Here is a 12406-nt window from a genome sequence, read left to right as displayed (position 1 = left end):
ACCTAGCCTGCACATCTTAAGGTTGTGGGGGCGATACCCACGCAGACACAGGGAGAATGTGTAAACTCCACACGGACAGTGACCCAGAGCCGGGATCGAACCTGGGACCTCCACGCCGTGAGGCTGCAGGGTTAACCCACTGTGCCACCGTGCTGCCCATCTATTGAGCCAAGAACGAGTGAAAATTGCAAAACTACTAGCCATAATTTTCCCATCTTTCTTAGATTCAGGGATGATGCCAGATGACTGGAGAATTGCAAATGTTACACCCTTGTTCAAGAAAGGTGCAAAGTAAAGTCTAGCAACTCTAGGCCAGTCAGTTTAACCTTGGCGGTAGGCGAAGCAATAATTCGGGACTAAAATCAATACTCATTTGAGCAAATTTATCGTAATTGAGGAAAGCCAGCACAGATTTGTTAAGGGTAAATTGTTTACTCATCTTCTTAAGCATTTTGATGCAGTGAGAGAGGGTTGATAGGTGATAGATGGGTTCATGGGGGTGATACTGTTGATGTGGTGTACATGGACTCATAAAATTTGATAAAAGTGCGGCACAGATTTGGGAGCATGGAACAGTGGCAACATGGATACGGAAATGGCTGAATGCCAGGAAACAGAAAGGGTTCATGGTTATTTTTCAGACTTGATGAAAGTTTATACTGGAGTTCTCCAGAGATCAATGTTGGGACCCTTGCTCGTCTTGATAAATATTAATAACTTACCCTGGTGTAGGAAGCACAATTTCAAAATTTGCACACAATACAAAACTTTGAAGTATTGTGAATTATTAGGTGGATAGTGCCAAACCTCAAAAGGCTATAGACAGGTTGGTGGAATGGGGGATGAAGTTCAATAGAGAAGTGCAAAGTGATTCATTTTGGTAGAAAGAATGCAAAAGAAACAATATAAAACAAAGAGTACAATTCTAAATGGGGTACAGGTATATGCATGCATAATTAATTGAAGGTGGCAGTACAAGTTGAGAATGCGGTTCATAAAGCATACAGCATACAAGGCTTTATCAGTAGCTGCATAAAGTATAAAAACAAGGAAGTTATGTTAAGGATCTATAAAGCACTGGCTTGGTTTCAAACAGAGTATTGCATCTAGCTCTGGGCACCACACTTTGAGGAAGAATGTGAAAGTGGTAAAGAGGGTGCAGTAAAGATTCAGGAGAATAGTTCCAGTGATGAGGAACTTCAGTTAAATAGATAATTGGATAGTTGGGACTGCTTTCCTTCGAGAAGAGACTTGATGGAGGTGATCAAAATCATGAGCGGTCTTGACACGAGTAGATAGGGAGAAATGGTGCAAGGACTGTCAACCAGAAAGCACAGATTTCAGATAACTGGCAAAATAAATAAAGGCAGTATGAGGAAATACTTTAATTCACACAGCAAGCTGTCAGGATCTGAAATGCACTGCGTGACATACGGTGGAGGCAAGCTCAATCAAGGCATTCATGAGGGAATTGGATTTTTTTCTGAAAAGGAAGAATGTGCAGGGCATCAGGGAGAATGCAGAGGTGTGACCCAAGATGAGCTGTTCCTTCACAGAGCCAGCACAGACACTACACATCAAACGGCCTTCTCTGATACAGCCATTCTACGATTCCATGAATCTAAGTTAGCATGTAGGTCCAGCAAGTAATCAGAAAGGCAAGTGGAATGTCGGTCATTAATACAAAAAGGATGGAGTAAAAAGTAGGGCTGTCTTATTACAACTTTACAGGATGTTGATGAGGCGACACAAGAGCACTGTGCACAGTTTTGGTCTGCTTATTTAAGGATGGATTATACTTGCATTGGAAGTATTCAAACAGGGTTCACTAGGATGATTCCTGGGTTTAAACGGTCATTTCATGAGGAAAGGTTGAGAAGGTTGGGCCTATACTTGGTTAGAAAAATAAGAAGTGATCTTACTGAAACATAAAATTCTGAGGGCACTGGACAGGGCAGGTGCTGAGAGGATATTTTTCCTCATGAGGAAAATTAGAACTAGGGGTACAGTTTCAGAATAATAGCCCTCCCATTTAAGATGGAGATGGGGAGGAATATCTCCAAGGGTCATTAATCTTCGAAAACAGTGGAGGCTGGATCATTGAATATATTCAAGACCAATTTAGACAGATTTTTGATCTACAAGGGCATCAAGGGTTATGTGGGGCAGACAGGTAATAGAATAGAATAGAGCTGTATTGTCCATGCAAAAGTAGAAATTTGTCTCTGGCTTCACCCTCCAGTATAACATATCATACAAGTCATTAGATAAAAACAGTAAATATACATGTATAACATACATCCAAAGCACTCAATGCTGTCAAAATAAATAAAAACAGCAAGTTCAATTTATACTGATATTTAGTCAGCTTATGGTACTGCGAACAAAAGATCTCTTGAATAGATTTTTCCTGACAATAGGCATTCTAATGCGCTGGCTCATAGAGAGCGCTTCAAGTCGAGTTAAAGCCACTATCAGATCAGCCATGATCTGCTTTAATAGTGGAATATGCTTGAGGTGAAAAATGGCCTACTCATATTTCTTCATTTCTATTGAATAAAACTGCTTTGTAACGTAAAAACTTGTTCAAAATGTGGTCTAGCAAGTCATAAAAATCATTGTAAACACTATCACCATCTTAGAACTCCATTCGGTAAGTTCTGGAACCTACCAATGAATCACTAAAAGAATATAACTTTATTGGGAAAAATGGTGAATTTTTCGAACTTGCTTGGGACACAGACCAGAAAACGCATATGAATATATCCACGATAATCATGAATGTTTTCCATTTAAAAGTCAGTTTAGTACATACTTAATTTCACTAGGGTCTCTGTGAATTTTTCACAGTTCACTGCTACTCGACACAAGAGATGGATGAATTGGTGGTAAGAAAGGAAGTAATCCAGCAGAACACGGTCATAAACATCATCTTTCCCCTGCAAGACAAACATGCATTATTCAAAAAGATTTCATCTTTGACTTTACTCAACACATAAATGCTTCCCTCTCAGACCAGTTTAATTACAAGTATACACTTTAAATATAAATATTTATATACTTTGTGAAGCAGAAAGAATATTTAATCGCTAAGTGGATATAAAATCAGAGGGCATTTTTGAAATCTTTGACTGTGTTAATGTTTGCTTGTGGAGAGAAAATTGGAACTAATTTACTTAACACTTGGAAGTACAGATTGGATTTTTCTAAAACATATTTTAAGCTTACATTTTGGTTATCAATGAACAAAAATAAATTACAACTACAATCTTGGCTGGTATCTCAAGCTCAATTTTCACAAATAGACAGAAATATTTGATACTACAGTGGCATCAGCTTTGTAAGGTCTATGTCGGTGCTGGTCAAAATCCTGGAACTTGACTTCCGGGTGCGGCGATGACCAGCTGAGTCGCACGTTTCGGCAGCTCCCGGTGAAACGGACTTTTGGGCTCTTGATAGGAGCCCCAACGGCAATTTTGGCGGCTAAAAACACTGTGCGGTAAACGAGAAGGGAATCCCCCCTGGATACGGATGAAAAAAGGAGAAAGTGGCCGGATTGCAGTGGATCCTTTAGAACAGCGGCAAGGAAGGCAAGCAAAAACCAAGATGGCGTCGGAAGGTGGCAGTTTAACATGGGGCCCTGAACAACAAGAGTTCTTGAAATGCTGTGTGGAAGAGCTCAAAAAGGAAATGAAGAAAGAGCTGTTGGCCCCGATACTACAGGCGATCGAAGGGCTAAAGGAGGAACAAAAGACCCAGGAGCGGGAGCTTCGGGTCGTGAAGGCAAAGGCAGCCGAGAATGAGGACGACATACAGGGCCTGGTGGTGAAGACGGAGATGCATGAGGGACATCAGAAATGACATGTGGAAAGGTTGGAGGCACTGGAGAACAACGCAAGGAGGAACAACTTGAGGATTCTTGGTCTTCCTGAAGGTGCGGAGGGAGCGGACGTCGGGGCATATGTGAGCACGATGCTGCACTCGTTAATGGGAGCGGAGGCCCCGGCGGGTCCGCTGGAGGTGGAGGGAGCATACCGAGTGATGGCGCGAGGACCGAGAGCAGGAGAAATTCCCAGAGCCATAGTGGTGAGATTCCTCCGTTTTAAGGATAGAGAAATGGTCCTTAGATGGGCAAAGAAAACTCGAGCAGTAAATGGGAGAACGCGGTGATCCGCGTTTATCAAGACTGGAGTGCGGAGGTGGCGAGAAGGAGGACGAGCTTTAATCGGGCCAAGGCGGTGCTTCATAAAAAGAAGATAAAATTTGGAATGCTGCAACCGGCAAGACTGTGGGTCACATATCGAGGGAGGCACCACTACTTTGAGACAGCGGATGAAGCGCGGACTTTTATTGTGGAAGAAAAACTGGAATGAGCGGGTTATTAAAAAGAACGTTTGAACAAAGTGGTGGGGCGAATGTGGGGGGCGAAGAGGGGGGTTAAAAAGGGGGGAAAGCGGAGTTTTATGTACTAATCCTGCGATGTGGTAACTTTTCTCTCTTCCACAGGTGGTGATGGGGGGAGGAGGGGAGGTGGAGGAGATGGGGCGTTGGCCATTGGGGGCGGGGCCAAGGGAGAAGCGCGGGCTTGGTTCCCGCGCAATGATAATCATGGCGGGAATAGAGAAGCAGGAAGGAGGGGGCGTCGCACAGTGCGAGCCGAGGTCACGGGGGGGGAAGCCGAGGTCGGCCAGTTTGCTGACTTCTGGGAGCAACATGGGGGGAGTAATTACGCTAGCGGGGGATCTAGCGGGGGAGGGGGGTGGTGGGAGGGGGGAATCACTGGATTGCTGCTGCTGGGGAGAGGGGGTGCTGGTATGGGAGGGGATGGGCGGGGGGGCACCGCCTGGGGGAGATACAGCTGCGTGGGAACCGGGTGAGGAGCTGGAAAAAGGGGATGGCTAATCGACAAGGGGGGGGTAGGAAGCCCCCCAACCCGGCTGATCACGTGGAACGTGAGAGGGCTGAACGGGTACTCGCACACCTTAAGAAACTTAAGGCAGATGTGGTTATGTTACAGGAAACGCACCTGAAACTGATAGACCAGGTTAGGCTACGCAAAGGATGGGTGGGGCAGGTGTTCCATTCGGGGCTAGATGCGAAAAACAGGGTGGTGGCTATATTAGTGGGGAAGCGGGTAATGTTCGAGGCAAAGACTATAGTGGTGGATAACGGGGGCAGATACGTGATGGTGAGTGGCAAACTACAGGGGGAGACAGTGGTTTTGGTAAACGTATATGCCCCGAACTGGGATGATGCCAATTTTATGAGGCGGATGCTAGGACGCATTCCGGACCTAGAGATGGGAAAGCTGATAATGGGGGGAGATTTTAATACGGTGTTGGAACCAGGGCTGGATAGGTCGAAGTCCAGGACTGGAAGGAGGCCGGCAGCAGCCAAGGTACTTAAAGATTTTATGGAGCAGATGGGAGGTGTAGACCCGTGGAGATTTAGCAGACCTAGGAGTAAGGAGTTCTCGTTTTTCTCCTATGTCCATAAAGTCTACTCGCGAATAGACTTTTGTGTGCTGGGAAGAGCGTTGATCCCGAAGGTGAGGGGAACGGAGTATACGGCTATAGCCATTTCGGATCACGCTCCACACTGGGTAGACTTGGAGATAGGGGAGGAAACAGGAGGGCGCCCACCCTGGAGAATGGACATGGGACTAATGGCAGATGAGGGGGTGTGTCTATGGGTGAGGGGGTGCATTGAAAAGTACTTGGAACTCAATGATAATGGGGAGGTCCAGGTGGGAGTGGTCTGGGAGGCGTTGAAGGCGGTGGTTAGAGGGGAGCTGATATCAGTAAGGGCACATAAAGGGAAGCAGGAGAGTAAGGAACGGGAGCGGTTGCTGCAAGAACTTTTGAGGGTGGACAGACAATATGCGGAAGCACCGGAGGAGGGACTGTACAGGGAAAGGCAAAGGCTACATGTAGAATTTGACTTGCTGACTACGGGCACTGCAGAGGCACAATGGAGGAAGGCACAGGGTGTACAGTACGAATATGGGGAGAAGGCGAGCAGGTTGCTGGCACACCAATTGAGGAAAAGGGGAGCAGTGAGGGAAATAGGGGGAGTGAGGGATGAGGAAGGAGAGATGGAGCGGGGAGCGGAGAGAGTGAATGGAGTGTTCAAGACATTTTATAAAAAATTATATGAAGCTCAACCCCCGGATGGGAGGGAGAGAATGATGGGCTTTTTGTTTTTATAAGTATTTTATTGAAAATTTTTGGTCAACCAACACAGTACATTGTGCATCCTTTACACAATATTATAACAACACAAATAACAATGACCTATTTTATAAACAAAAAATGAATAAATAATAAATTACAAAAATGAAAACTAACCCAAATTGGCAACTGCCTTATCACAAGTAACACTCTCCAAAAATATAATTTAACAGTCCAATATATAATTATCTGTCGCAACGACCTATACATATTATACAGTATATATTAACAACCCTGAGAGTCCTTCTGGTTCCTCCTCCCCAGGCTCCAGTCTTTCCCCTATGCCGTCTCCACTGTCCCCAAATCTTCAGTGTAGCCACCACCACCGGGCTTGTGGTGTAGTTCCTCGGTGAGAACGGCAATGGGGCTGTCACCATAGCCTGTAGGCTAGTCCCCCTACAGGACGCCCTCTCTAATCTCTTCCACGCTGCTCCCTCCTCCTCTCCCATCCACTTACTCACCATTGAAATATTAGCGGCCCAATAATACTCACTTAGGCTCGGTAGTGCCAGCCCCCCCCCCCTCCCTGCTACGCTGTAAGAATCCCTTCCTCACTCTCGGGGTCTTCCCGGCCCACACAAAACCCATGATGCTCTTTTCAATCCTTTTAAAAAAAGCCTTCGTGATCACCACCGGGAGGCACTGAAACACAAAGAGGAATCTCGGGAGGACCACCATCTTAACCGCCTGCACCCTCCCTGCCAGTGACAGGGATGCCATATCCCATCTCTTGAAATCCTCCTCCATTTGTTCCACCAACCGCGTTAAATTTAACCTATGCAATGTGCCCCAGTTCTTGGCTATCTGGATCCCCAGGTAACGAAAGTCCCTTGTTACCTTCCTCAACGGTAGGTCCTCTATTTCTCTACTCTGCTCCCCTGGATGCACCACAAACAACTCACTTTTCCCCATGTTCAATTTATACCCTGAAAAATCCCCAAACTCCCCAAGTATCCGCATTATTTCTGGCATCCCCTCCGCCGGGTCTGCCACGTATAGTAGCAAATCGTCCGCATACAAAGATACCCGGTGTTCTTCTCCTCCTCTAAGTACTCTCCTCCACTTTTTGGAACCCCTCAACGCTATCGCCAGGGGCTCAATCGCCAGTGCAAACAATAATGGGGACAGAGGGCATCCCTGCCTTGTCCCTCTATGGAGCCGAAAATATGCAGATCCCCGTCCATTCGTGACCACGCTCGCCATCGGGGCCCTATACAACAGCTGCACCCATCTAACATACCCCTCTCCAAAACCAAATCTCCTCAACACCTCCCACAAATAATCCCACTCCACTCTATCAAATGCTTTCTCGGCATCCATCGCCACTACTATCTCCGTTTCCCCCTCTGGTGGGGCCATCATCATTACCCCTAACAGCCTCCGTATGTTTGTGTTCAGCTGTCTCCCCTTCACAAACCCAGTTTGGTCCTCGTGGACCACCCCCGGGACACATTCCTCTATTCTCATTGCCATTACCTTGGCCAGGATCTTGGCATCTACATTTAGGAGGGAAATAGGTCTATAGGACCCGCATTGTAGCGGGTCCTTTTCCTTCTTTAAGAGAAGCGATATCGTTGCTTCAGACATAGTCGGGGGCAGTTGTCCCCTTTCCTGTGCCTCATTAAAGGTCCTCGTCAATACCGGGGCGAGCAAGTCCACATATTTTCTATAGAATTCGACTGGGAATCCATCCGGTCTCGGGGCCTTTCCCGCCTGCATGCTCCTAATTCCTTTCACCACTTCTTCTACCTCGATCTGTGCTCCCAGTCCCACCCTTTCCTGGTCTTCCACCTTGGGAAATTCCAGCCGATCCAAGAAGCCCATCATTCTCTCCCTCCCATCCGGGGGTTGAGCTTCATATAATTTTTTATAAAATGTCTTGAACACTCCATTCACTCTCTCCGTTCCCCGCTCCATCTCTCTTTCCTCATCCCTCACTCCCCCTATTTCCCTCGCTGCTCCCCTTTTCCTCAATTGGTGTGCCAGCAACCTGCTCGCCTTCTCCCCATATTCGTACTGTACACCCTGTGCCTTCCTCCATTGTGCCTCTGCAGTGCCCGTAGTCAGCAAGTCAAATTCTACATGTAGCCTTTGCCTTTCCCTGTACAGTCCCTCCTCCGGTGCTTCCGCATATTGTCTGTCCACCCTCAAAAGTTCTTGCAGCAACCGCTCCCGTTCCTTACTCTCGTGCTTCCCTTTATGTGCCCTTACTGATATCAGCTCCCCTCTAACCACCGCCTTCAACGCCTCCCAGACCACTCCCACCTGGACCTCCCCATTATCATTGAGTTCCAAGTACTTTTCAATGCACCCCCTCACCCTTAGACACCCCCCCTCATCTGCCATTAGTCCCATGTCTATTCTCCAGGGTGGGCGCCCTCCTGTTTCCTCCCCTATCTCCAAGTCTACCCAGTGTGGAGCGTGATCCAAAATGGCTATAGCCGCATACTCCGTTCCCCTCACCTTCGGGATCAATGCCCTTCCCAGCACAAAAAAGTCTATTCGCGAGTAGACTTTATGGACATAGGAGAAAAACGAGAACTCCTTACTCCTAGGTCTGCTAAATCTCCACGGGTCTACACCTCCCATCTGCTCCATAAAATCTTTAAGTACCTTGGCTGCTGCCGGCCTCCTCACAGTCCTGGACTTCGACCTATCCAGCCCAGGTTCCAACACCGTATTAAAATCTCCCCCCATTATCAGCTTTCCCATCTCTAGGTCCGGAATGCGTCCTAGCATCCGCCTCATAAAATTGGCATCATCCCAGTTCGGGGCATATACGTTTACCAAAACCACCGTCTCCCCCTGTAGTTTGTCACTCACCATCACGTATCTGCCCCTGTTATCCGCCACTATAGTCTTTGCCTCGAACATTACCCGCTTCCCCACTAATATAGCCACCCCCCTGTTTTCCGCATCTAGCCCCGAATGGAACACCTGCCCCACCCATCCTTTGCGTAGCCTAACCTGGTCTATCAGTTTCAGGTGCGTTTCCTGTAACATAACCACATCTGCCTTAAGTTTCTTAAGGTGTGCGAGTACCCGTGCCCTCTTTATCGGCCCGTTCAGCCCTCTCACGTTCCACGTGATCAGCCGGGTTGGGGGGCTTCCTACCCCCCCCCCCCCTGTCGATTAGCCATCCCCTTTTTCCAGCTCCTCACCCGGTTGCCACGCAGCTGTATCTCCCCCAGGCGGTGCCCCCCCACCCATCCCCTCCCATACCAGCTCCCCCCTCTCCCCAGCAGCAGCAACCCAGTAATTCCCCCCTCCCACCCCCGCCCCGCTAGATCCCCCGCTAGCGTAATTACTCCCCCCATGTTGCTCCCAGAAGTCAGCAAACTCTGGCCGACCTCGGCTTCCCCCCGTGACCTCGGCTCGCACGTGCGACGCCCCCTCCTTCCTGCTTCTCTATTCCCGCCATGATTATCATAGCGCGGGAACCAAGCCCGCGCTTCTCCCTTGGCCCCGCCCCCAATGGCCAACGCCCCATCTCCTCCACCTCCCCATCTCCCCCCATCACACCTGTGGAAGCGAGAAAAGTTACCACATCGCAGGATTAGTACATAAAACTCCTCTTTCCCCCCTTTTTAACCCCCCACATTCGCCCCACCACTTTGTTCAAACGTTCTTTTTAATAACCCGCTCATTCCAGTTTTTCTTCCACAATAAAAGTCCAAGCTTCATCCGCCGTCTCAAAGTAGTGGTGTCTCCCACAATGTGACCCACAGTCTTGCCGGTTGCAGCATTCCAAATTTTATCTTCTTTTTATGAAGCACAGCCTTGGCCCGATTAAAGCTCGCCCTCCTTCTCGCCACCTCCGCACTCCAGTCTTGATAAACGCGGATCACCGCGTTCTCCCATTTACTGCTCCGAGTTTTCTTTGCCCATCTAAGGACCATTTCTCTATCCTTAAAACGGAGGAATCTCACCACTATGGCTCTGGGAATTTCTCCTGCTCTCGGTCCTCGCGCCATCACTCGGTATGCTCCCTCCACCTCCAACGGACCCGCTGGGGCCTCCGCTCCCATTAACGAGTGAAGCATCGTGCTCACATATGCCCCGACGTCCGCTCACTCCGCACCTTCAGGAAGACCAAGAATCCTCAGGTTGTTCCTCCTTGCGTTGTTCTCCAGTGCCTCCAACCTTTCCACACATCGTTTCTGATGTGCCTCCTGCGTCTCCGTCTTCACCACCAGGCCCTGTATGTCGTCCTCATTCTCGGCTGCCTTTGCCTTCACGACCCAAAGCTCCCGCTCCTGGGTCTTTTGTTCCTCCTTTAGCCCTTCGATCGCCTGTGGTATCGGGGCCAACAGCTCTTTCTTCATTTCCTTTTTGAGCTCTTCCACACAGCATTTCAAGAACTCTTGTTGTTCAGGGCCCCATGTTAAACTGCCACCTTCCGACGCCATCTTGGTTTTTGCTTGCCTTCCTTGCCGCTGTTCTAAAGGATCCACTGCAATCCGGCCACTTTCTCCTCCTTTTTTCATCCGTATCCAGGGGGGATTCCCTTCTGGTTTACCGCACAGTGTTTTTAGCCGTCAAAATTGCCGTTGGGCCTCCTATCAAGAGCCCAAAAGTCCGTTTTACCGGGAGCTGCCGAAACGTGCGACTCAGCTGGTCATCGCCGCACCCGGAAGTCGTCAATGATGGGCTTTTTGGATCGGCTGGAATTTCCCAAGGTGGAAGAGCAGGAAAGGGTGGGACTGGGAGCACAGATCGAGGTAGAAGAAGTGGTGAAAGGAATTAGGAGCATGCAGGCGGGAAAGGCCCCGGGACCGGATGGATTCCCAGTCGAGTTCTATAGAAAATATGTGGACTTGCTCGCCCCGGTATTGACGAGGACCTTTAATGAGGCAAAGGAAAGGGGACACTGCCCCCGACTATGTCTGAAGCAACGATATCGCTTCTCTTAAAGAAGGAAAAGGACCCGCTACAATGCGGGTCCTATAGACCTATTTCCCTCCTAAATGTAGATGCCAAGATCCTGGCCAAGGTAATGGCAATGAGAATAGAGGAATGTGTCCCGGGGGTGGTCCACGAGGACCAAACTGGGTTTGTGAAGGGGAGACAGCTGAACACGAATATACGGAGGCTCTTAGGGGTAATGATGATGCCCCCACCAGAGGGGGAAACGGAGATAGTAGTGGCGATGGATGCCGAGAAAGCATTTGATAGAGTGGAGTGGGATTACTTGTGGGAGGTGTTGAGGAGATTTGGTTTTGGAGAGGGGTATGCTAGATGGGTGCAGCTGTTGTAGAGGGCCCCGATGGCAAGCGTGGTCACGAATGGACGGGGATCTGCATATTTTCGGCTCCATAGAGGGACAGGCAGGGATGCCCTCTGTCCCCATTATTGTTTGCACTGGCGATTGAGCCCCTGGCGATAGCGTTGAGGGGTTCCAAGAAGTGGAGGGGAGTACTTAGAGGAGGAGAAGAACACCGGGTATCTTTGTATGCGGACGATTTGTTACTATATGTGGCAGACCCGGCGGAGGGGATGCCAGAAATAATGCGGATACTTGGGGAGTTTGGGGATTTTTCAGGGTATAAATTGAACATGGAGAAAAGTGAGTTGTTTGTGGTGCATCCAGGGGAGCAGAGTAGAGAAATAGAGGACCTACCGTTGAGGAAGGTAACAAGGGACTTTCGTTACCTGGGGATCCAGATAGCCAAGAATTGGGGCACATTGCATAGGTTAAATTTAACGCGGTTGGTGGAACAAATGGAGGAGGATTTCAAGAGATGGGATATGGTATCCCTGTCACTGGCAGGGAGGGTGCAGGCGGTTAAGATGGTGGTCCTCCCGAGATTCCTCTTTGTGTTTCAGTGCCTCCCGGTGGTGATCACGAAGGCTTTTTTTTTTTTTAAAAAGGATTGAAAAGAGCATCATGGGTTTTGTGTGGGCTGGGAAGACCCAGAGAGTGAGGAAGGGATTCTTCCAGCGTAGCAGGGATGGGGGGGTGGCTGGCACTACCGAGCCTAAGTGAGTATTATTGGGCCGCTAATATTTCAATGGTGAGTAAGTGGATGGGAGAGGAGGAGGGAGCGGCGTGGAAGAGATTAGAGAGGGCGTCCTGTAGGGGGACTAGCCTACAGGCTATGGTGACAGCCCCATTGCCGTTCTCACCGAGGAACTACACCACAAGCCCGGTGGTGGTGGCTGGCTACACTGAAGAT

The 12406-nt window shown here is 48.8% G+C and overlaps 1 protein-coding gene across 9 annotated transcripts in view; it reads right to left on the bottom strand.

Annotated features, from left to right (window-relative positions):
• Positions 1-12406, bottom strand: part of usp34 (ubiquitin specific peptidase 34) — a 446082-nt gene that overhangs the window by 33580 nt on the left and 400096 nt on the right. For all 9 annotated transcript variants that reach the window (XM_072507777.1, XM_072507780.1, XM_072507781.1 and 6 more), the window contains exon 74: positions 2816-2939. In XM_072507777.1, the coding sequence (XP_072363878.1) occupies positions 2816-2939 (124 nt within the window). The remainder of the gene's footprint in view (positions 1-2815; positions 2940-12406) is intronic.

Source organism: Scyliorhinus torazame, chromosome 1 (assembly GCF_047496885.1).
Source record: "Scyliorhinus torazame isolate Kashiwa2021f chromosome 1, sScyTor2.1, whole genome shotgun sequence".
Taxonomy (NCBI): domain Eukaryota; kingdom Metazoa; phylum Chordata; class Chondrichthyes; order Carcharhiniformes; family Scyliorhinidae; genus Scyliorhinus; species Scyliorhinus torazame.
This window is presented reverse-complemented; position numbering and strand designations above follow the sequence as displayed.